Genomic DNA, 26,522 nt, shown 5'->3' with positions numbered 1-26,522 from the left:
TTAGAATTTGATGCCTATTTTAAAGTATTAAAAAAATCTCAACTTATTCTACAGTACATGTGTATTGGAGTTCAGTCCTGTATTCAGGCTTGCAAGTATATTATTTGGTGTTTTCTTTTTAAATAGTTATTGCACATTTTCAGGGGTTCTGAGGAACATTAAGCATCTGAGACTTTCTTCCTTCTTATCAAGAGAAAACCAGTTGCACATGGTATGAAAAAAAACAACTGGTCTCTGACTGGGGGCTTAACTGTCAAGGAACAATAAGGAAATGGGTGGCCTTTCCCCCTTTATCACTGTAGTTTTCTCCAGACATGCAGGTTGTTCAGCCTTAGTCTGGTTTATAGCATAGTCCTTATTATTTTCATTTAACAATCTAACTTTTGGTTCTTTATATGACTTTGCAAATTTGCATATAGTTTGTTGCTATTTTTATTTCTTTCAGAAAAACCTCACTCAAGGCCAATTATTTTGAAAGCTACTTGGAACCTAACTCATTACAGGTTTCTTTACTCCATGTAGTAATATCTGAATATAGATACTGTCCAAACTGTCCTAAGAGTAATATTTGAATTCACAGTAACAAAAGTTACAAAGTTTGTGCAAAAGACATTGTACACCATTGGAGTACATAGAGCTTGCTATAGTTAATTTTATATATAAAGCTGCATTTCTCATTAGAACTATTTTGTGCTACATTAAAAGTATCTGATTTAATTTTCCCTAACAATAAAATTGAATTCTCATTTAATCTCAGAAATTTTAAGATGCAGATTTCATATTTATGATGTTTGTAAATGTTGTAATAAATCACTGGAATCTTTTAAATGTCATAATTGCTTTGGAGCTCTTCAAGTTTTCCAAGGGTCATGAAGTAAACCCGGCTGTGGCGATTGTGCAGGGTAGAGGTAAAGAATAGCTTTAAAAAGAGAGAAAGTGACACCATCAGTAAATATTTTATACATTGTTATCTGATATTTGACAGATAAAACTATAATTTCATTTATTCTGCATTAACCAATTAAAATTATTAAACCATACATTATTTTTCAGATCAGGATTTCCTGAAAGAACAAGACTTTAGCTTGGTACAGAGTCTAAATATTTAAAAACAATATTTTACCATGTTCTATATAACTGTACTTCATATGGTTTAAATAAAATTGGGCTTTTGTGGCATTCATCTGCTGATATTCTTGATTGGTTTTGGTTAAGGATTCCCTTTTGCTTTAAAAACAATCTTTCACTTAAGTTGGCTTTACTTTTTCTTTTAATACAAGGAAATGTATTAAATGATGTTGCTCAGCATTGTTAATGGTGTTTAAGTGAACACTGAAACTTTTTATTTGGTGGGATTTTTCTATTTCAGTGAAATGGACATGACATCAATACATTGATATTATGAGTTAAACTAATCAACTTAGAGAGGACATGTCTTATGAATATGTTCTGTGCCATAAAGAAAACTAAAACGGAACATGAACATAAATAGCAAATGGAACCCTCCTTGTTAGGACTAAGGCTTTCTTCATCCACAATGAATATACTTAGGAGAGTTTTGACATTGATGATGATCATGATAACACTAGCTACCCTTGAATTAACACATTTTATATACAGGCAATATGTGATATGCTTACTATATGCACATTATCATTAATTTTCAAAATTATTACCAAAGCAGTTATTAATATTTCCATCTTGGAGATGAAGGAACTAAGTCTAAGGAAGATTAATCAAACTTCCAAGTTCTTACACCTGGTTAGGTGGCCAACCTGGTACTGCATGCCAAATACATCTGACCTCAAACACTGATTCTTCCCATGCATGTCCCCTCATATTGCAAACCAGTACTTTTCCTTGATGCACAATGCTTTACCCTGGTTGTTCTAATATTACTTTGAATCCTCTGCAAACTCTTCCAAATGTGGATGTTTCATAATTTTATTAGGATTATTTTTTCATGCTATTATTTCTCATAATATGTAGATACTGTAATTATTTTATACAATGCATTTTTTCATTTGAAGTATCTGAATTGGTTGTTAAAACTGATCACATTACACAAAAATAGACAAGTCTTAATTTTATTTTTCTTACCTTTAAATGGAAATAATACCCACTCGTGAAGATTAAAGTAAGGTTGTGAGTATTTAGCACAAACTCTACACATATTAGGTGTTTGGGAAACATACTTTTCCCCTCTATTATTGGATTATGTTGAAAACTATAAAAGACAGATTTACTCAGGCATTGTGTTTCAAATTATCATTAATACAAATATGAACAGAACTGTGCATAAAGACAATAGTGAATTTTGCATACCACAAAAATAATGGTTAAGTTTTTCTTAGGAGATAATTAGAATTTTTACTTTTTTAGAAAAAAATTTTCAAATCAAATTATCATCATTTTCAAATCAATATTACTACTGCAAAATGGAAAACCGTTTTTAGCAATAGTTTGCCAATTTGGGAATTATGTCTTAACAGAAGGTAATGGATTTCCTTGTTTAATTTTCACTTCCTGCTTTATTTTTGCTGTAACTGGGGGATATAAACAATACCTTGTCACCTCGGGTACACAGAAATCTCAGCTTCTTAATTGACCTGCGCTTCAGTTCACTTTCCAGAACCCTTGATTGCAAAGATCGGACTTCAACGGCCTTTTGGCCCCATCCTGTGGTTCGCTGTGTACACTCATAAGCTGCAATAAAAATTTAAAAAGCAGAAAAGTACAATCATCATTTGATTATTAAGAGGCTCATTATAATAGTTCTGGTAAACATATTCTTTTTTTACTCCTTCTAGTTAGTCATCTGGCCATTATGGTGTTCAGCAGTGGTATTCAAGCAAACTATCTACTTTTATAATTGTGATCAACGTTGAAAAACTAGATCTTAATTAACCTTCTATTCATATTCCCTAATACCACAGAAAAAGCTAAGTGTTAATTCTATCCTGTTTGTAAAAAAGCAAATCTACTGACAGCCATTTTTTATTTTATAGTCTAGTTGAGGTATAGCGTTCCATAAGGGTTTGTATTTGTGCTCAAGTGACATACATAAAAACCTGATTTACTTCAAATTTAAACTGTTAAAAAATGACTTGCTCAGATAATGACTTTAGCAACTCTAATGCAAGTCAATGAATTACCACATTATAAAAAGAACTAAATTTAATTTGATAGTGCTCAGGCTCAATCTTAGGAAATTTTATTAAGATTTTAACATTTGGACCCTGTGTCATTTACTTGGTGACAATAAAGATTATGACAATTGTAAGTTGACAAATAGTGACTATACTTATCATGGCAAGCATTGAGCAATGTATAGAATTGTAAAATCACTATGTTGCACACCTGAAACTAATATAACATTGTATGTCAACTGTACTTCAATTTAAAAAAATATATGAGGGGCGCCTGGGTGGCTTAGTCGGTTAAGCGTCCGACTTTCGCTTAGGTCATGATCTCGCGGTTCGTGGGTTCGAGCCCCGTGTCGGGCTCTGTGCTGCCAGCTCAGAGCCTGGAGCCTGTTTCAGTCTGTGACTCCCTCTCTCTGTGACCCTCCCTTGCTCACGCTCTCTCTCTCTCTCCTAGAAATAAAATATTAAAAAAATATATATATGAAAATTTCCTAAAGCAGAAAATCTAATTAGGTAACTAGCTAAATAGTCAGCTGGTGGTGTAAGGTATTTTCTGACACATGGAGCAGTATTATCGTTAAATGTTTAACTTTTATATTGATTTTATGTACTTTATATGAAAGCAAATTTGCATAAATAAATCCAACCTTGCACTTAAAATAATTTCAAAATTTTGAGTCAAGCTGAAATAGTCTAGAGATTAACATGACTAAAATCAGAATTCAGTTCATTAGACTTTCCATTTTCTTATTTTTAAAATATAATTTTTTTAGAGAGAGAGTACAAGTTGGGGGGAGAGACACAGAGGGAGAGAGAGAGAGAAAGAATCTTTTTCTTTTTTTTAAATTTTATTTATTTCTAGGAGAGAGAGAGACAGCGTGAGCAGGGGAGGGTAAGAGAGAGAGGGAGTCACAGACTGAAAAGGCTCCAGGCTCTGAGCTGGCAGTCAGCACAGAGCCTGACGCGGGGCCCAAACCCTCGAACCGCGAGATCATGACCTGAGCGAAAGTCGGACGCTTAACCGACTAAGCCACCCAGGCGCCCCAGAGAGAGAGAAAGAGTCTTAAGTAGCTCCATTGTTAGTACTGAGTCTGACATGGGAATCAATTCCACAATCCTGGAATCATGAGCTGAGCTGAAATAAGAGTCAGATGTTAAATGGACTGAGACTTCCAGGCGCCCCTCCATTTTATTCTATTATAAACACAATAAACTCTGAGTTGTTATAATATAGTCTTAAAATTTTTATCATTCTCAAAAGTACTAGAATACCTTTGTTTAAATCAAAATTTATCTGACCTATATATGTATACATTAAATATGCATAAAAGGACCCATGAAAAATATTAAATTTGATTAAAGTGACTTTTCATAGGTATAGTGTGAGGCATTTAGAATTTAACTAAAATCTACTCAGCATTTATTATCTATTGCTTCCTTTCCATTATAATTGAAAATATTTATGTGTATGAAATTGACCACAAAATTGTAATTAAATTATAATTGCACTTTTTTTGTACAATTATATTTTACAGTTGTATTTTTATTCAGACAAATGGCTCTTCTGGAATGATTTAATTCTAGTCTGAAATTAGACTTAAATCTTCCAGGTACAAAGGCAGTGAGGGGAATCCATGGCCTGAGTGATGGAAACAATAGATTTAGTCTATCCAGATTTTAATTTTTTTTGGCCTGTAAGAACACTTTGTTAAAATTGTTATTTTTGTCAACAACCACACAGAGCAAACAATTCTAAATTTAACACACAGGGTACTTGCTGAGTCCAAGCAGACAGTTCATATGGCATTATACAATTTCCACTTTTATTCTGAGAAACATTAATTTGCCATTTAACCTAGCTACTTATGAGATGGGATCCAATGATTTGGAGTGGGAATGCTTAGTGACACCTGCTGTGAATGCAAAGCCTCTATTTGTTTGAAAATACAAAGCAGTGGCCTTATTATTGAAAATATTTATTATATCTCAAGGAAATGTAAATTTTAGATTGGGGAAATCTGGATCTAGGTTAGTTTTAAATAGCAAAGCAGTTGTTTTTAGACAGAAAGACAAATTAATTTCCTTAATATTCATGTAATACTATAGTGTTTAGTATATTCTCAAAATACCCCTAATACACAAACCAAAATATCACATTCTTATAGTGTCGTATTTATTTTACATGGATAGATATGTTTTTCAAATTCTTACAACTTAAAATAGCTTTTTGTTTTACATCAGAAGTTGTCCTGCCTAAGGACAAGAGCTTAAGAGATGACATTTTAAGACCCATTGATTCCTATGATTATCTACTGGCATAAATATAGGGGTTGACCAGTTTCCCATTTGAACTGAATTTCCTTATTTCAATTTCTGATTAACATATTGATCACAACATATTGATCACTGTAAAGGTTAGAACAATATTCATTATTTTCAGTTTCTTTTGCCCCAGACCTGTCAATTATATTATAAGCATTTACCTCCATCACTTAAAATGGATTTAAACACTTTGGGAGTTCTTACCTGTTTGAAGAAATTGGAAGAGGTTTTCAGGACAATTCTTAACACTATATGTGCAAAAAGAAAGGATTCTGCAGATGCAATGCAAAGTGCCATCATCCCATAATGGAAAAAAAGTCCATTAAAAAGCAGTTCTTTCCAACTGGTCCTTAAAGCCACATGGGGATCACATTTAGCCATTTCATAAAGATTTCAGAAGCTTCTGACTCCTTAACAATCTACTCCTCTCTCTCTCTTCTTCCTTCCCTCCCTTTTTTTCTTTACTTCTCCTTCCCCCTTCTCCTTTATTTGCTTCATTACTCTCCTCTTCCTTTCAGGAACATTTATCCTCCATCAAATCATTCTATTCTCCATAAACTTTTGCTGTTTGTATGCATTCTGTTCCTTATCTAGAATCACCTTTGTAGTCACCAAGCCTCAGAAACATACACAAGAGTCTCAAGTTATTCATATTTACAGATGAGTAGTCCTGCATTGGTCAAGAAGAAAAAAAAATGTCCTGGCTCGATGAAGATGAAAAGTCAGGATAGTACCTAATGGGTCAGTCATATTTATCTCTTATGTAAATGAAGGATGATAAAATTTTAGTGATAACCAGTATGTCACATATTTAGTTTGTATTTGATTCTTCATAGGATTATCATTCTCTAAACAGAGAACTATTTACTATATGAAATAGAGATATTCTGCTATTTTTTTTATGATTATTTGGCAGTCTCCTAAAATAAAGGTAATCCCCCAACATCATTGTGAGGGAATGAAGCACTTCCAACATCTGTGTAAAATCTGCAAGCAAAGGGAGTTAAAATAAAATTATAGAATATTGTGGAAAGGAATTCCTTTCCTATTTTAATTTTATGATTATTGTACATGTACAACTAAAAGAGTCAAAATTAGAATCTTTGTAGTAACCTTGTGAATTTATTAAGTATAGGGCAAACACACACAACTTAATAAGTATGCAGTATCCTCAGTTAACCCTATATGCCTTGAGAAAATGTGATATTTCAGAAAAGAGAAGTTTCTCTGGGATCATATAAAAGAGAAAAAAAAATTGTACATACCTACTGAAGATGGTATGTCTTTCCACACTTCAAGAATCTTCTTGAAGAGTTGTTCATTTGCTTCCATAGAAAGGGCTTCAGCATTGAAGGTGAGCATCATGCCAATTCCCAAGGAATCAGGTAAAATGATGATATTCTGTGGTATAATGATTTCCAGGGGCTGGAATTATGTTTCATAAAGATTTATATGTCCAACATTTTATCACTACTGTAATTGAAGCAGCTTGACTAAGCAATAAAGACCAAAAAGGGGTTTAAAGTTCAGGGAGAAAGAAAAACTTCTATTTTAATATTAAACAGCATGCTTTCTTTGAAAAGGGCCTTTCCTATGTCATAAAGACATCACCGTTTAAATAGTGTACTTTATATTTAGAAGAAAACTATTTGAAAAGAAGCAGAGAGATATTTCCAAGACATGAAATTTAACAAAGTGTGTATAATGATAGAAGAAACATTACTTGTTACAGAGTTGTACTCCAGATTCATTTCACCACATTAATGAATACTTTAGCAATGAATATGTGAACCAACTAACAAATACACAATCACTGGCTATTTTGACAATTCATGTACATCAGAAATAGAAAATTAGCTTACAAAAGCTTGAGCTTGAAATGTTTACAAGGGTAATCTTTATAGTATTCATCACTGCTTGAAATATAACAACCATGCTCCCTTTGAAAAAATGTAGGATTTCTTATCCAATTTATATAATCATAAAATGTCTTCAATACATGAATTCAGAGATGAGAGATGTTTCAGGTGATATAATGAAATGCTAAGAAATATCTAAGAATTTGTTAATTTTATGATGCTAAAACAATGTGACAAAATTTACTTAAACTACATAAATTGCCACATTAGTAGTATTTCCCTGAGAAATGAACAATTGCATTCCTTTATTATTTCTCTATATTAGCAAGTTACAAGAAAATGTGAGAAACTATACTTGCCAAACCCAGCGTACTCAGGCCAAGTGCTTGAGGCCATGTCTCAGCAACAACAATCCTTAAAACTAAAATGGGGATCCAGAGGCGAAAAGCAAATTTAATGCGTTCCCTGGGCACTTGCATGAGCAATTGACTCAGAAAAGAGATGAAAGAAGAGAGAAAAAACAAATTGCAAGAAGGAAGGTTGTCTAAAAAATCTGTTTAGGATAGAGCTGGACTGCTATAAATTCAGAAAGCTTTAGAGGTAATTCCCTTGCTTCTCAGATGATTCCTGCAGTATCCAGATATTCTTTAGCACACATGTCTCCCTTGTAGCATTACAGGTTTTGTACTCTGGAGCGCTTGGAAAAGTATCATTTTTAGTACATTTAGTTTCAGAAGACACTCCCCTCCATTTTATTAGAGTCCTTTCTCTTTTAATGGGTCAGAACACTAGGGCATTTAGCTAAAAATACTATTTTTCGAATATACTTAAGGTATCCTAATTAGGTCATAAAATATTTTATTTAAAAACTGATCTCTCATTCTTGCTTCTACAATAATGAACAGATTGGTTCAAAAGGAAATAATTCTCCTTGCTTGATAATCAAATGGAACACAGAATGCAATCTTTAATATGGCATGGGCTTCAAAACGAAGGCTATCTGCCATGTCATAAAAAAATAAGATTCAGGAAACTATGGAAGACAGTCCAACTGACAAGTACTATAATACTTACATTAATATTAATCTGAACACATATCTAAGTGGCTTTGCAAAGCTGGGCTTGGGGCAATACTTTCTACATTATACACAGGGTGATTTCTATATACTCACAGGTGACAATTGAGTGATCAGCTAATTAGATTGTTAATATGACCAATATGTTTTTTAATGTCTCCACTAATGATCTGACAATTGTTATATGTAATTTGTCAGAGATGTATGAGACAATTCTGAAAGCTATGCAAAATATCACATTACTACAGTGACTTAAAGGTACAAAAAAGTTTTTTCCTAAACTGCTAAAATTTTAGTTGTCACAAACTAGGGACTAAAAAAAGGGTGGAGGCGCCTGGGTGGTTCAGTCAGTTAAGCGTCTGACTTTGGCTCAGGTCATGATCTCATGGTCCTTGAGTTTGAGCCCTGCATTGGGTTCTGTGCTGACAGCTCAGAGCCTGGAGCCTGCTTCAGATTCTGTGTCTCCCTCTCTCTCTGCCTCTCCTTTGCTCACCTCTATCTCTCTCCCTCTCAAAAATAACTAAACATTAAAAAATATTTTAAAATAATAAATAAAAAAGGGTGAAGCAGAGATTTGTTGTTTCAACCCTTTATTAAAAAATGTAAATTCAGAAAACATCACTGCTACCATCAAATTTGAGACACTTAGAATTATATTTTGTATGGTGCATGTGTGTGTGGGGTGTTATGTTTGAACTCTATAAATTATGTGCATAGTATTTTTTACAATTATCCATATTTTAGATATTTTGCCATAGTCTCATTATTTATAATTATTTAAGAGTTAAGAGTTGAAGTACCTTAGCGTTTAAAATGCTGAACCCTTTGATTAGAAATTCTAACTATAATTTATACTATATAAGAGAACACTATGATAATTTGCTATATACCACAGTTAAAGTACTATAGTTTGGATAAAGAAGTAGGGTACAGATAATAATGCTGCAATACAGCTGTATTTTTAAAGAATCTGTTTATGTATTATGGGGTACAAAAGGACTAAAACCAAAGATTTCAAACTCATATATCTACTAGGGCTATTTATTATAAATACAAAAAGGTGGATGGATAGGCAATTTGTGGCATATATTCCATCTAAAAGGGGGTAGCCATAAAAAATAACAAAATAAAAGGGGGCAGGCAGAAATCATTTCCAGTTGATAATGGCCAGATAGTAATGAGGGCCAGATGTTATCAGGCCTTTTGGTTTATCAATAGAAGTCCAGATTTTTAAGTGTAAACAATATTTGTTTAAAAACAAACAAAAAACCCACTGTGCAAGACAAAATATATCTGAGGAATAAATAGACTCAGTTCTCTGGACTAAGAAACCATTAGTGATTTCTGTTTATCCATTACTACTTTCTGGTACTCCATACTTACCTTTTAGGTTTCAGCTCCAGTATAGATACTGATAATCATATTTTTAAATCTTTAAGAGCTTTGACAGTTGGAAAAACTCAAATTGTGGTATATAATAGTTTCTAGGTATCTTACGTTATTTGGCAGAGTCACATCAGACATAACCTCAGATTCTGCATCAATGATGTGATATCCATCTGCTGAGCTGAAGAAAATCTTTAGTCTTTTTTCAGAACCAATAGCCAGGTCAACTGTCACTGGCTTATGATCAAGTGTTGGAAACACCTGTAGATATAAAAACCAAATATGGCCAAAAGGCCAAAAAATGATACTCTGACTAAGGCAAAAGTTCCCCTGACCTTTTATTTAACTGGTTTATAAAATCCTGGATGATTTTTAAAATTAGAATGCATTTAGAGACCTACATATTATGAGTTTTTCTTAGGTCTGTTACTATAACAAGAACATAATTCTAAATTAGGTTCTAAATTTTGAGTTTTCTTTCAGAGGTCAAATCTCCAATGATTATAAGAACTTTGTATGGCCCTGCACTCTTTGCTGTCTTTAAATTCCTTGCCTTGAGCTTCAGCAAATGAAGGAGCTCATCTGGTCTCTTAAACCGGTTCGCTGGATCAGCTGCCTGTATTTTTGCCAGTATTCGTATATAGGCTTCATAGGACATGTAGTCTCCTTCGGAGTCTGCTGATTGATCAATGCATACTTGGTAGGGAATGAAAAAGGCCAGACAAGTTAACCTACCATAGACTAGATGTACTCTAGGCTCCTATGGTTTCTAGTCCAAGGACACAAAAAGCCAAACATGATTCATTGCCAAGTTCAGGTCACAGGAGAAGACTGGGCATCACAGGATTCACCATACTGTAGTCATGAGTTGGCATTCAAGAACTGGGGGGAGGACTTAGACCAGGAACTGTGTATCAGGCTAGACAGATTGTTGGTACTTATATTCTTTGTTTTCCAGCTCCATATCAGGCAGCTCTGACCAATCAGCAGTCAACCAAGAACAAACCCATATCCAAATACTGACAGCTGACCCAAAGCCCAATTTAGGGAGATCAGATCAGAGATGTAATTTGTGCCAGGGCAGATACATACTGTCTATATAGTTGTCTGTACTATTTACAAAAGAATGTATTTATTGTGAAAATAGACATTGAGAGGCAGTCATAGAAATTAGTCCATCTTATTGCATACATGTGATGTTTTGGCCTGGAAAATATACCATATAAATATATCCTGACCTTAGATACAAAAGTATTTCATAAATACCTTGTTGGAGTCTGTCATGATGTGTCCTTAATCAGTATTTTGTAAAAACTTGTTCATGGACCAACTAGTTAAAAGTCATCTGAAACATTTGCTAAAAATATAGATTCCCAGGCCCCACTCCAGATGTACTAATTCAGTCTGGGGTTGGGTCTGAGATCTAAATTTTTAACAAATGCTACAGATGATTCTGATATTCACTCCAGATTAGGAGTTACTGGACTGTAAATAATGCTCCCAGTTCATTAATCAGTCCTCATTGCTATGGAATAGACACAAAATAATCCTATTTACACAGAATTCTGGAGTATTATTAAAAACTAATAAAGATAAAGAGTCCCAAGTTCATGAGATGTTATTAAAAATCATTAGCGACAGTTGTTTGGGACACCAACTAATTACCTTAAGAGGCTGATCTTTAGAAGTGCAGTTAAACCATAATAAAGGTGGAAATATTACTGGTAATCCAAATAAGCCTAACCACCATTCCTTGCAATAGTTCTGGAGAGAAATGTGTTTAGAGTTCCAGCTTGGATGAAATACAGGCCCGCCCTTTCCTCCCCATCCCCACCTATTATAACTCTGGTAATTAGAGCAAAGGCTTTCTCTTTTTTCATTCCTCTTCCAGTGGGGCTCTCCCGCCACCATTGCCACATCTTTCCTTACCTTCCCTCTGCTCTCCACCCCCCACTAAGAGAGAACAGGGACTTTCTCAGCTTCAAGTCATTGGTTGGCACTCAAAGCCTGTGTTTGGGGCTCTAGAAGAGAAGGTTTTCATGTTGACTACAGGAATTGGGAGTGAGTAGCTGGTAGGGAAGTCCTCTAAGGGGAGGGGTCAGGGATTTTCCTTACACTCGCCCTTGCTGTGGTGCCTGTGAATTATCTCAAAAAGGGTTAAATGATAATTATTGACATGGTATAGTCAAATTACATTAACTGTAGAAGAATGGTATATATTTCTGCCACTATATTTCAAAATATTGCTGTGTTTACAGTTTCTCAAAAGAAAAACCATATGATCCAAACAAAATGGAGACCACTTACTTTAATAGCAGTGCTTTCATCGAAGGACTTTGGTGCCCATGCATAAAGGTGAATTGATGATTTCAAAGCAATTGCAATATATGTTGTTTCTTCATGTTGGACTACAATGATAAAATAAAAAGAAGTAACAATGCCACAGAGTTAATATGAACACTCAAGTATTTGTATTGGTCATTAAGAGTGTTATAACCACAATTTTAAGAACAGATCATATATTCTGAGAAAAGCTTTAGTTACAATTTGATGCCCCCCAAAAGGTGACAAAACTAACTATATAGTTTTAATTAGTGTCTAAATTGTACACTGAAAACTACAGAGCATTGTTGAAAGATGAGACCTAAAAGGAGACCTAAGTAAATGGAAAGACTTCTTTTGTTCATGGATGGGTAGACTTAACATTCTTAAGAGGGCAATACATGGATGGACCCAGAGGATATTCTGCTACGTGAAATAAGTCAGACTGAGAAAGACAAATTCTGTATGACTTTGCTCATATGCGGAATGTAAAAAAACAAAAACAAATGAATAAACAAACAAAAAGCAGAATCAGACCTATAAATACAGAGAAGAAACTGATGGTTGCCAGAGGGAAGGCAGTCAGGGGATGCGCAAAATGGGTGTAGGGGAGTACAGGGTATAGGCCTCCAATTAGGGAATTAGTCATGGAAATAAAAGGCACAACATAGGGAATATAGTCAACAACATTGTAATAACATTGTATGGTGATAGATGGTAGCTACATTGGTGGTGAACATAACATCACAAACAGAGAAGTTGAAGCAATATGTTGTACACTTGAAACTAATTTGACATTATATATCAACTATATTCAAAAAAATCCATCTGAACTCTGCTCAACTCACAGACTTATGAGAAATAATAAATCACTGATGTTTTAAGTCACTAAATAAATAAATAATAAAAATGTAAATATTTTATTTTTTTAGAATTTTTATGTCTTTATTTTATTTTGAGTATGTATTTCTGAGAGAGAGAGAGAGAATGAGCAGGGGAGGGCCAGAGAAAGAGGGAGACACAGAATCTGAAGCAGGCTCCAGGCTCTAGTTAGCTGTCAGCACAGAGCCCGATGTGGGGCTCGAACCCATGGAGCGTGAGATCATGACCTGAGCCGAAGTCGGACATTCAACCGACTGAGCCACCCAGGTGCCCCAAAGTAAATATTTTAAAAAGTGGATAGTACTACCTAAAGTGATCCATGGACTAAGTTTAATTGCTACTAAAATACCAATGGCCTCTTATGCAGAAATGGAAATACTGATCCTAAAATTCCCATGGAATTAGAAGATGCCCTGAATAGCCAAAACAGTCTTGCAAAAGGAAAACAAAGTTGAGTGACTCATACTTCCCAATTTCAAAACTTACTACAAGCTACAGTAATCAGAATAGTGTAGTACTGAGATAAGCATAGGCATATAGATCAACAGAGTAGAATTGGGAGTCTACAAATAAACCCACATATCTATGGTTAATGGTGTCCTACCCATTCAATTGGGAAAGAATATTCTCTTCAACAAATGCTACTAGGACAACTGAATATCCACATACAAAAGAATAAGTTGGACCCCTTACCTCACACCATATGCAAAAATTAACACAGAAGGGATCAAAGACCTAAATGTATGAGCTAAAACTATAAAACTCTGAGGAGTGAATATGGGAATAAATCTTCATGGCAATAGATATTTGACACCAAAAGCATAATAAACAAAAGAAAAAATAGATAAATTGGGTTTTATCCAAATCAAAATTTGGGGGCATCAAAAAAATACTATCAAGAAAGTGAAAAGACAACCTATGAAATGGGATAAGATATTTGAAATTCATACATCTGATAAGATCCAGAATATATAAAGAATACTTACAACTCAACAAACAAACAAACAAACATATGTATCAAAACATTAGTTATCAGGGGACTACAAATCAAAGCTACAATGAGATGCCACTTCACACCCACTTGGATGCCTAGAATCAAAAGACAGATACCCACAAGTGTTGCAAGGATGAAGAGAAAATGGAGCCTCCATACTTATGGCAATGTAAAATGGTGGAGCCACTCTGGAAAACAGTCTGGCAGTACTATCCAAGAGAAAATAAAACATGCACTCCCATGTATGAAATGTTAATACATTTCATGTATTAAGCCACATGAATGTGGCAAGAGTACAAATATATAAACAATGGATATATAAAAGTTGTATGAAGAAAAGGTATATCTATACAATGCAATACTATTCAGCAATAAAAAAATAAATATTTACACAAGTTATACAGGTTATAGCATGCATGAACCTTGAAAACATTATACTATGTGATAAAAGACTGTCACAAAAGACCATATAATATATGATTCCATTTAAATAAATAGTCCAGAAAAGAGAAAGTTATAGCAAAAGAATGTAGATCAGTGATTATTTAGGACTGTGAGGAGAATAAGGTGAATGTAAAAGGGATAGAATGTGGCTTGTTTGCTAATGGCTATGGGGGTTATTTTGGGATAATGAAAATTAGATAATGAGAATAGTCATACAACTCTACAAGCATACTAAAAACCATTGATTGTACACTTCTAAATGGGTACTTTTTATGGTGTGTAAAGTATTTCAATATAGCTGCTTTTAAAAAAAGAGAAAAATGAATAAAAAGTATATGCTTTCTCTCAGATAGACCTTCCAATTCTTATGGAATATGTTGTCCTACTTCCTAGATTTATATTTTGTGTTAAAACCTTTTTTTCTTGTCAGGAACATTGTTTCTGTCCTTTCTAGACAGACTTCATCAGAGACAATATATAAGGCTTTCATTTCTCCTCCACCCTTCTCTTATTCATACCTGGGCCCCCCTCTCTCTTGCTCTTGGTCTTGCTCTTACTCTCCCTCTTTGATTCTAGTTCTCTGTTTCTTTTGCTTTTGTACACCCAAGTAGGTCAAAGAAGCATGATTAATAGATCCCCAACAAGCAAAGAAACTCTGTTAACAAACACTTCCTATAATTTTAATATATGGCAGTAATTGGTGTCAGTCCATTATTTTATGAATCTTGAAAGGTTTTGAAAATGCCATGCAAATATGTGTACATGGCTGTCCTCCTATATGAAGATGCTACAGTTTCACCTGAGAATAAGCAAAGGTTTTTAGTTGTTATGAGAGTTGGGGAGGGCAAGAGTGGGATCAGCCAGGAAAACACACCTTAACAAATCCATCTACTTACCAAGAACACAGATTTGCAAGATGTTATTGTAATTCATTATTTTAAACTCCCTCTTGTTGAACTAAAAAATTCTGCAAGTTAATAGGAGGCAGTTCTGCTATATAAACTCTTTGTTTAACATCTGGGAATCTCTTTCATCTTTGACTACTAAGTATATATAATATGATTTGGAGGAGAGTAGTGATACATAAAACTAGAAGAAAGTAGTGTATTTATTTAGTGCCTTGTTTGGGTACTAATTTCGCCCTTCAATGGTGTATATGTACTTATATAAACACATATGGACAATTATTCTGGAAAAGCCTCTTTATATGCAGAACAGAAACAGTCAGTCAGGATAGCAATAACCTGCTAAAAGTCATATTACGTGATTCCAGCTATCTCTTATCTATGCCACTAGTTCTGTCTGAAGGGGCAGTTACTGAAAAGAAAATAAAGGCTGAGAGGAGATTATTTCAAAATAGAACAAAATGGGATAATATAAGTTTCTAGTTGTTGACAGATGAGAGCAGGATTCTGAGACACTGGAGTTGTTACCTCATTTTGCAGTGGATAGTTGTAAAGAGATAAGACATATGAAAACACTAACAGGAAAATATTTAGCAATTATGCTTATGAATATTGACAGTGGGAGCAAGAGTCGGCAGGCCACAGAAGAATTTTCTTTATGACTCATTGCAAAGTTTCCTAGTCAGTATTAAGATAAATTTCCCAATTAAAAACGTGAAATTATTTTGTGATTCTATTTTATTGCTGTTCCAAAGAAAGATACTATCATATGAATCTCCATACAGGTTATTGAAGATCCATTATAAACATTTATTTTTTAAAATTTTTAATGTTTATTTTTGAGAGGGAGAGAGACAGAGTTTGAGTGGAGGAGGGGCAGACAGATAGAGATACAGAATCCAAGGCTCAAACCCATGAACCGTGAGACCATGACCCGAGCCGAAGTCAGATGCCCAACAGACTGAGCCACCCAGGCGCCCCCAATGTACTTAACTAAATGAAGGAAAGCAAACTTTATATATAGTAAACATGAAAAAGGACTTACGGACACTGAAGTGTTCACAACCTGTCAACTTATCAATAGCTTTGCAGGCTTCCTCTGTCTTTAGCATTTCCTCCTGTCTTCTTTTACTATCAGGATCATCATTCAAAATCTTGTTCCTCAGCCAGGTCAAATGATACACCCTAAGTCTGTTCTTATGGCCTGATAGATAAGAAACAGTATTTTAATTCAGTCTATTTTTTCTTATATTAGAAAAACAAAATAATAATGGTATTTTGCCCTTTTAACAAAATCTTCTCATGAAAGTAAAAAGCACATTTAGAAAAACGACACTATATAAATATGATAGTAACAAAGTCTTTCCTAGTCTCTCACTTCTAAGAAATGCTCAACATGTCTACCAGCTACCTATCTGCTTCTCTGAGGAAATGTAAAATACTTCTTTGGGACAGGTTAAGACTGCCATGGTGCAGGCAACATAATTACCATCCATTCATTTGTACTTTGGCTTTTATCTAAGTCATGATGTTTCTGGGATTCAGAGACCCAGAAGCTGTCCTTGATAGTATGTATATAAGAGGGGGATGTCTGACGTATTTATTGTTAGGCATTCAGGGCTAGTGGGAAGGGTCTCTTTGTGCTCCTTCAGTACAGCATACTTACAAAATAATTATTTTATTATGTTTTTCTCAGTCCAATTTATCTAATTTTCCAATTGTAAATCCCAGCAAATTCTTACAATTCCTTCAGGAAAAACAGACCATTAAATTACATATTTATTTTTATACATAGTGACAGCATATTCATTTTTTATAGTTTATTTTTACTAGTTTATTTCTAGGCCCAACAATAGGATTTTTACTTATGTGATTAAACTTACAATGTTTTTACATGAGATTTTTTGAAGCAGCATTAGAACTCAGATATCTACATCTATTTCCATTCTACTGTTAAGTGGTAGAATCAATTTGTATTCTAAATTACTAGTTATCTTTTTACACTGATGTTCTCAGTATTATTTGATGCAAAAATAATCCACGTTTGAGAGAAATTTAAGCATTAAAAAGAGCACATTTGGGTTAGAGAAAGCTGGATAAAAAGGGAAAGAAATCTGTTTTCCACATGTGCAGTCTCTTGGCCACCCAGATGTTTTCAAAATCTAAATGTTGTATCTGTGTACCTCAAGCAATTATAAATGAATGAAAATGAAACATGATAAAAAGAATCATTAAGCTTTAGCATATCTAGAGAGGATTTTCCCCTTAACCAAAACCTAAAGCAGATTTAATAATTTTTAGGAATATAAATAATCATTAATTAATATGCCACATAGCTAGTAGGTATAGACAGGAAGAATGCAAACACATAAATAGCTGTAATTAGCTTCATTTTATTCTACAAACTATTTTTTAACTTTTCCTATCCTTTTGTCAGTCATCTTTTGCCTGCAGTTGGCTTTAATATTAGTACTTTTCTAATACTGAGTACTGTTTAGTAGTGACAATTACTATTAACATCGTTTGCTTGCTCTCTCATATTCAGAGATTCAGGTTCTGACTGACCAAAACTAGGAAGTTTAATTACTATGTGGGAAAAAGGTGGAAGCCTTAGGGTATCTGTTCTTGTTACTAATCCCATCTGTAGACTCTCATGATAAGGCCGTGCAAGGGACAACAGTTTCATTTTTATCCAATTATTGTCCACTTTGTTCTTTGTTACTTCTGGCAAATTATAAAAAATCTATATGATGGACATGGTTATGTACACATGGGTGGGTAAAATTGTGAGTCATAAGGTTGTAGGTGGCTAATCAGCAAAGACCTGAAAGAAGTAAATGATGTTTTTTTCTTATCAATGACTTAGGTTAGGTGCATTACCAGCAAATATCCAGACACAAAAGGAGAGTCAGAAGTTAGTTTAAACTGTAAACAGATAAAAAACATAAGTAGGAAAGTTTGGTGTCCCAATTTAAGGTTATATTTAAAGTGCTTTCCTATGAACACTTTCACCTGAGAAAGTCGTTAGCCTAGTTTGGAACCTAATTAATCTGCATAATTACTTAGCTAATTTTAGTTCTTAAACGAACCAGAGATAGTAATCAGCAAATTGAGTGGCTCTACAACTTGAATCTGACGGAATGGTCTTCGCTTTATCAGTTTAGTAATGTCTGCCTTTCCACTTCTGTCCATCAGATACAGATTAGATCGAGTTCCCAACAGCAAATTCACTCCTGTTTGTATAGAAAAAGAAAGGTACTATATTAGCTCAGATCACATTTTTATAGTTGAATTTATATTAGTACTTTTGCTACTCTAGTGTGCTGATCTTTGCAAAGAGGACTGATATCACTATAGGCTAATGTTAACTTCATACTGTGTAACAATGAAGTCTATCAACAGAACAAGTTTCACTGAAATATATTAAAATGTAGAAGATAATACACGCCGGCAATATTATACTGGCTGGTGTCTGGTGAGGCATCTCAAAAGGAGAACTTTACACATATCTCAGCATCCTTTTGCAGTGTCCCAAACCTTATACTTTTGAAACTTACCATTAAACATTAAGGGTGTCTATTGCATACGAAAACTTCAATTCAGTTGATTTGTCATTCTTAATTATAACTAAAGGTTTTAATGCTTTTAAAATAACTATATATCAATTGTTTCTAAATTGAGTGAGTCTGTTTATGCAAATATTTAAAAACTTACATTGCTAAATATCTATGAAAGTAGCTCTTACTTTTATGTATCTAAATTCCTACATTCTAGGGAGCCTGGGTGGCTCAGTCGGTTGAGCATCGACTTCGTCTCAGGTCATGATCTCATGGTTTGCAGGTTCGAGCCCCATGTTGGGCTCTGTGCTAACTCCCATCTCAGAGCCTGGAGCCTGTTTCAGATTCTGTGTCTCCCTCTCTCTCTGATCCTCCTCCGCTCACGCTCACTTGCTCTCTCTCTCTCTCAGAAATAAATTAAAAAAAAATTCCTACATTCTATTATTTGTCTACTGGCTCTATTTATTCAAATATAAGCACTGTTTAAAGACTGAATGAGAGGACTGAAATAGAAGATTAAGCTAAATTAGAATATACTTCAAACCACTGTGGGAGTTTCCCCCCATAACCTGATACACAGGAAAAACTCAGTGAAATAATACAATGGTACTTCAGTGTCTTCCTTCTACTTGGAGACTATTTGTATTTCAAGGACATAAGGAGAAAAGACAAGTGTCTCTGCCTTTACTTTCCTATACTGTCCTTTACCAGTTCTTTAAGCAATGGCTTGTGGCAGATTTAGGAACTGCAACTCCTCCCACAGGGAAATCAGAGAGGGAGGGGAAATATAGTCAATTTTGACTGTAATCTTTTATTTTTCAAAATATAAAACCACAGTTATAAAAATGAATTATTAGACATTAACTAGATCTCTAGGTAGTTGCCTGACTGAAATGAAGTTGAAGTAAACTTTGCTTAAAGAAAGCTATCTGACATAATATATTAGCTGTGAGGATAACATGTTTTTTCCAAGTTGTTCAGTTCATATAACTATAATATTTGGTACACTGCTCTATTTTTAATTTAAAATTCTGTCCCCTGTTCAATCATACATTATGGAAAATCTATGAAATTGCAAGTCAAATGTTGGAATTTACTTTGCATTTCTTCCCTCCTTCCAGTTATTTATTGTTTCATTTATGATTCAGACCAACTTTATGTAAAATATTGTCTGAGCTCTACCAATGTGTTTATAATTTTTCTGGAGCAAAGGATTGAAAACGTCTATTAGTTAAGACATTATCGAAGGTCATCCAGATGGCTAACAGACACATGAAGAGATGCTCAACATGACTCTTCATCAAGGAAATACAAATCAAAACTACAATGAGATATCACCTCGCACCTGTCAGAATGACTAAAATTAACAACACAGGGAACAACAGATTTTGGTGAGGATGTGGTGAAAGGGGAACACTCTTACAGTGTTGGTGGGAAGTTAAACTGGTTGCAGCCACTCTGGAAAACAGTATGGAGGTTCCTCAAAAAGTTGAAAATAGAATTACCCTTTGGCCTAGTAATTGCACTACTAGGTATTTACCCAAAGGATACAAAAATACTGATTTGAAGGGGGATACACACCTCAATGTTTATAGCAGGATTATCAACAATAGCCAAGTTATGGAAAAAGCCGAAATGTTCATCAACTGATGAATGGATAAATAACATGTGTTATATATACAGAAGGGAATATTACTCAGCTATAAAAGAATGAAATCCCCATTTAGAACAATGTGGATGGAACCAGAGTATTATGCCAGGTGAAATAAGTAAGTCAGAAAAAGACAAGTACCATATTATTTCATTTATATGTGGAATTTAAGAAGCAAAACGGATATACACAAGGGAAAAAAACAGGAGGCAAACCATAAAAGATACTCTTAAATATAGAGAATAAATTGAGGTTTGCTGGAGGGGAGGTTGGCTGGGGGGATGAGCTAAATGAGTGAAAAGTATTAAGGAGGGCATTTATTGTGATGAGAATTAGGTGTTACATGTTAAGTGATGAATCACTAAATTCTACTACTGAAGCTATTATTACACTGTATGTTAACTAGAATTTAAATAAAACCTCAAAACGTTGAAAAAAAAAGACATTATCAAAGGAACTTTCTCTACAAATCTTCAAACTTATTTATTTTTAATGTATTTATTTATTTTTGATAGAGCTCAAGCAGGGGAGGGGCAGAAAGAGGGGGAAAGAGGAGCAGAAGCGGGTTAGGAAGGTGACAGCAGCGAGCCTGATGTAGGAACTTACGAACCCCCGAGATCATGACCTAAGCCAAAGTTGGACGCTTAACTGACTGAGCCACCCAGGTGCCCCATCCTCAAAATTATTTAAAAATAAGAATTTAAAGAAATCTGTCTTGTAATATCTCATTAGGTATTATATGCTGCACATCACCCTAAATTTAAAATAGTAAGCCTAAGGGCACCTGGGTGACTCTGTGACTGACTTCGGCTCAGGTCATGATCCTGTGGTTCACGAGTTCGAGCCCCATATCGGGGCTCAGAGCCTGGAGCCTGCTGGGGATTCAGAGTCTCCCTCTCTCTTTGCCCCTCCCCCACTCACACTCTGTCTCTCTCTCTCTCTCTCTTAAAAATAAACATTTTTTAACAATTTAAAAAAATACTAAGCTCAATTTTTTAAATAATCATAACCTAATCCATTTTTAAATTTTAGTCAAGTTAATTCAAGTTAAAAATAAAAACAATAAAAAGGGGAGGAATGTTTGCCAATTCAAACATCAAACTGCATTGAGTGAAAATAAATCAGTAAAAAAAAAGGAACAAATGAACTACTATAAATATATATGTTTTATTTGCTTGATAATGATTTGGTAATAACAAACAGTGTTTGACATCTATGATTTTTCAAGGTTTGCCACATTGATAAAAATATATTCTTTAGAAAGAAACAGCTCAGTTTTAAGAAACCAAACATACCCCACAAAGAACCACAGCAGATCTCAGAAGTGAATTCCTTTTCATACATGTGGATTAGTGGTTTTTTACATGCAGCGGACACATATAGTGGGTTAACGTTGACTTCAGAGGGTTGCTTAGGTGATTTCTCAGGTGCTCCCACTAATCCAGCATACACTGTGAAATAAAGGGAAGATATTTAGAGAAATTACTAGCGTATACACTATCTATGCTTGAATGTTTCCACAAATAAGACATGGCATAGAAAAGTTTGTTTTCCTTTATTGTATTTTATTTATCCTGGATGTATCATTTCTGTAACTCCTAAACCATTAGATAACACAAATCATGATCATTAAAGTACCTTTCTGAATATGAATGTATTCCAAATCACCATGATTAGATTGCAAAAAAATCCAGATGAGGGACTGGGTTACTCATTTGTAGTTGAAATTTAGGTGCCATAAAGACTCAGTGAAGAGTGTATTTTTTAAAGCATATATCCATCTGAATTTATGTTAACTGAATATCAGAATGATTTCCTTCTTTTCAGATCATGAACCAATAAACCAGTGGTCAAACACTGTAATATGTGAACAGACTGCACCATTTGGAGATTATATTAAAGGTACTTACAGATGGCACTGGCAAAGTCAGCATTTGCAGTCCTCCCAGCACTACTGGAAGGAGATGAGTGGCTGGCAGAAAAATCTGATTGAGTTGATTCTTCCAATATGTCCATGCTGTCATTCTTGTCATCAGGTGCTGCTGGTGCAGAGCCTGAGGCAATGACATTTGAGGACTCACTTCTACCACCTGGCTCCTAAAAGATCAAAAATCAATTTTTACTTTATTCAGAGATTAACTGTGAAAGAAATACAATATCCCTAGAGGTTATTTGAAAAAGAGAATGCAAAATTTGTAGCATTTATAATTCTTTACCTATTTATTTATTTATTTATTTATTTTTAGCTTTCTTTTTTAATGTTTTATTTATTTCTAAGAGAGAGAGAGAGAGAGAGAGACAGCATGAGCAGGGGAGGGTCAGAGAGAGAGTGAGATACAGACTCTGAAACAGGCTCCAGGCTCTGAGCTGGCAGTCAGCACAGAGCCTGACGCGGGGCTCGAACCCACGAACTGGGAGATCATGACCTAAGCAAAAGTTGGATGCTTAACCGACTAAGCCACCCAGGTGCCCCAATTCTTTACCCTTTTAAAATACACATTTATCAGAAGAACTCAATAATCTCATCAACTGAGACAACTGATATCAGAGGAAAAATTCAAGGAGATTGAAATCCCTAGTTGTGAAATTTGGGGCCAAATATTTGTGGAATTTTATTATATACTAAGTACACTGTTAATTTTATTTACATATTATTATGAATCCTTGTAACAACCCAAAAAGTAAGTATAATTCTCTCATTTTACTTATAAGGGAACAAACACTTATGAAAGTTAAATAATTTATTCAAAGTCATAGAGATTATTAGGAAAACCAGAATTTGAAGCCAACGTCTGATTTTAAAGCTTATGTTCAGCTATACTATATTAAACAGCCACTTGAAAAAATAAAAAATCACCAGGTTTGGGGGTATCAATTCTACTTTGTCATATGACAAAGCTAATGATGGAAAATCAACCAATACAAATTCAAAGGTGAACATGCCACACTGAAAATATGATTGCCTTCCATTAACTTACATAGAAGAATCTCAAGGATAAAAGCCACGAAATGTGACAGAATGTATGTGGGGAGCCATATCCAGTTGAAAAACATACCAACTGTTTTTGGTAAGCCTTTCTATTGATAAGCTTTTTTTTTTTTTTATCTAAACAGTGATTTTTGGCATTGCGAGAGCTGTGCTGCCCAGTCAATGACTTGTTTTTATGACCTTTCCAACAACAAAAGTATTGTATGGCGACATGTCCCTTTTACATTAAAAGGAAAAGAATATCCATTCATTCTATAAATGTCAAAAAACATTCCTTGTGATAGAGATACCCAGGGATGCTATGAAAACGTAACTATGATGAGGGTGTCCTGTTTTAGTGTCCTAGGTTAGACCCTGGAATTGGGTGAGTTGGTAGTGAAAAGTAATCAAGTATAGATTAAACATAGCTCCTGACTTTTAAGAGTTCAGAATCTAGTATGGTAGAAAGGTAGGTAAACAACCAAATACAATGTCACAAGTACTAAAATGAAACTATAGGCAAAACGTTTGCAAGCACACAGGGAGGGGTATAATTCCCTTCCTGAAAAGTCAAAGATGATATATGAGCTGGATCATGAGGATGACCAATTAACCAAGGAGAAAAGAGTTGAGGGGGCAGCCTTATAGACAGAGGGAACAGCTTGCACAAGGACACTAATTCATGAAAGAGCATGGCATCTTGTAAGCCAGTTTGTGTGATAGGACAACAGGCTGGGAAAATAAATTGACATGATCTTTCCTATGTCTGGAATGTCACCTGTGTTTTCAGAGATCTAAGTACTCCCTGTTTGTCAAGAATTAGTTCAAATACCACATGCTCCAGGAAATCTTCTCTGTGATCATTCCTATTGATCTAGCACTTGTGAAGCTATTTGAGTATTTTTAAACCTATTTATAAAGTTAGTAATGTTTTGTGAATGATAAAATCATTGTGTAAACACAATACATTATTTCTATTTAAATTGTATGTGTTAATAGTTCCTCAAAAAGTTAACGTAGAATATAGCAATTCCACTCAAGCAATTTCACATCTAGGAATTCCACTCCAAATAATTGAAATAATTGAAAACAGGCACTCCAATAACAGATGGTTGTATACTAGTGTTCATAGCAGCATTATTCATGATAGCCAAAAGGTGAAAACAACCCAAGTGTCCATCGACAGATGAATAGATAAACAAAATGTGATATATTCATACAATGGAATATTATACGGTGTTAAAAGTGAAGAAAATTCTCATAAATGCTACAACATGGAAAAACCTTAAAAATATTATGCTAAGTGAAATAAACCAGATACAGAAGAACAAATATTGTATGATGTGCTTATATAAGATACCTAGATAGAAAGGAGAATAAAGGTTATTGGGAACTGGTATGAGGGATAATAGGGAATTAATTGTTTTAATTGTTTGGGATGATGAAAAATTCTAGAAATGAGTAGTAATAATGGCTGGCTGTACAACACTGTGAATGTATTTAATGCCACTGACCTGTATACTTAAAATAGTTAAAACGGATAATTCCATGTTTGTATATTTTCCCACAATGACAATGTCCAAGAAAAAATTGCATGTGTTAAGAGACATTATCCCAAATGTATAATCTGAGTAATAAAGGCAAACAAAAAATACATTTTTGTTCCTAGAAGTAAATAGAAGCCATACAAATGAGAAGAAGTAAAGATCTATCTATAGCTATAATTTACAATGTTTAAGGCTTTGGGATGGAAGTTAAAAATATATTTAGAATGGCTGGAAATGTGAACTATAACATGAAAGAAAAACATTTACAAGGAAAGGAATTCACTCTCCTTTTCAAATAGTGTATTACCTCCTGTTGATGTTCAAAGTCCTGGGATGTCAGTCTCTCCAGTCCTTGACCATCTGTCTCTGAGTAATTTTTTCCTCCATTGAGTTCAAAGGCTCCACTTTCTTCATTGGTTCCACTGACTCCCTTACCTCCATTAACCTTGACTCTTCTTCCATTGCCTATATTGGCTCCATGTTCTTCATGGTCTCCAATGGCTGCACTGTCCCCACTGGCTACACTTCCATGGCTTCTACTGATTCTCTGACTCCCATAGCTGCTGCATGTCCTTTCTCCACCATAATTCCCATCTTTTCTATCTTGCTTGTAGCTTCCATCTCTGTCATAGCTTGATCTGATAACAAGATCCAATTAATGATAAAGAGTCACTGAACACAAAAACATTTGAAAGTCAGCAAATAAAACAGAATTAGGATGTGTCTGATACATATGTACATCCTCTCAGAACATTTTTGTTCTATGCAAACACTATTGGTATGATATGGACAAGAAAAATACCGCTATATGCTGTTAATCATAAATACTGAGTTAACACCATAACCTCCACCAATTCCTTGATTGCATGTGGATGGCAGATGAAAGAGAACTTGCATCCTTTATTAGGAGCATATGTTAGGTTAGCAGCATGAATATGGTGTTTTGGGTTTTTTTTTTGTTTGTTTAAATACAAGACTACATGCATTAGCAACTTCACAACCACATAAATGATCAAACCCATATTTTTGGCACAACCACAATGTACTGAATAATTCTTTTTGCAATATATTTAATTTTTGTTGATTTTAACATGTATCTTGATTTTCTAGCATGTGTACTGACTACTTTGCTACAGAATTTCATTGATTTTTCTATTACTACCACCAGGAAATTCAGTAATATAGATTTCATTAAGCTCAGATAGTCATTTAATTAGTTGCCAAGAACACCAAGCTTCACAAAATGTCTAAGTGATTTTTTTATTTAAGAGGCAACATAAGCATATACCTATGATAATTATGAAAGCAAATTTTTTTAATGTTTATTTTTGAGAGAGCGAGAGACAGAGTATAAGTGGGGAGAGGGGCAAAGAGAGAGGGAGACACAGAATCTGAAGCAGGCTCCAGGCTCTGAGCTGTCAGCACAGAGCTCAATGCTGGGCTCGAACTCATGAACTGCAAGA

At 34.4% G+C, this 26,522-nt stretch overlaps 1 protein-coding gene across 1 annotated transcript in view; it reads right to left on the bottom strand.

Annotated features, from left to right (window-relative positions):
* Positions 1-823: 823 nt before the first annotated feature.
* The window catches only part of NRK (Nik related kinase), a 138,228-nt gene continuing 112,529 nt past the window's right edge, over positions 824-26,522 (bottom strand). The window contains exons 19-29 of the mRNA XM_039256556.1: positions 25,367-25,697; positions 22,455-22,641; positions 21,840-21,995; positions 18,426-18,569; positions 16,382-16,540; positions 12,093-12,197; positions 10,343-10,485; positions 9,901-10,050; positions 6,734-6,893; positions 2,567-2,706; positions 824-919 (exon numbers count right to left, since the gene is read on the bottom strand). Of these exons, the coding sequence (XP_039112487.1) occupies positions 824-919; positions 2,567-2,706; positions 6,734-6,893; positions 9,901-10,050; positions 10,343-10,485; positions 12,093-12,197; positions 16,382-16,540; positions 18,426-18,569; positions 21,840-21,995; positions 22,455-22,641; positions 25,367-25,697 (1,771 nt within the window). The remainder of the gene's footprint in view (positions 920-2,566; positions 2,707-6,733; positions 6,894-9,900; positions 10,051-10,342; positions 10,486-12,092; positions 12,198-16,381; positions 16,541-18,425; positions 18,570-21,839; positions 21,996-22,454; positions 22,642-25,366; positions 25,698-26,522) is intronic.

Source organism: Hyaena hyaena, unplaced genomic scaffold (genome assembly GCF_003009895.1).
Source record: "Hyaena hyaena isolate Hyena2069 unplaced genomic scaffold, ASM300989v1 scaffold_576, whole genome shotgun sequence".
NCBI lineage: Eukaryota > Metazoa > Chordata > Mammalia > Carnivora > Hyaenidae > Hyaena > Hyaena hyaena.
The sequence above is the reverse complement of the archived record's forward strand: the minus strand, read 5'-3'. Positions and strand labels throughout refer to the sequence as shown.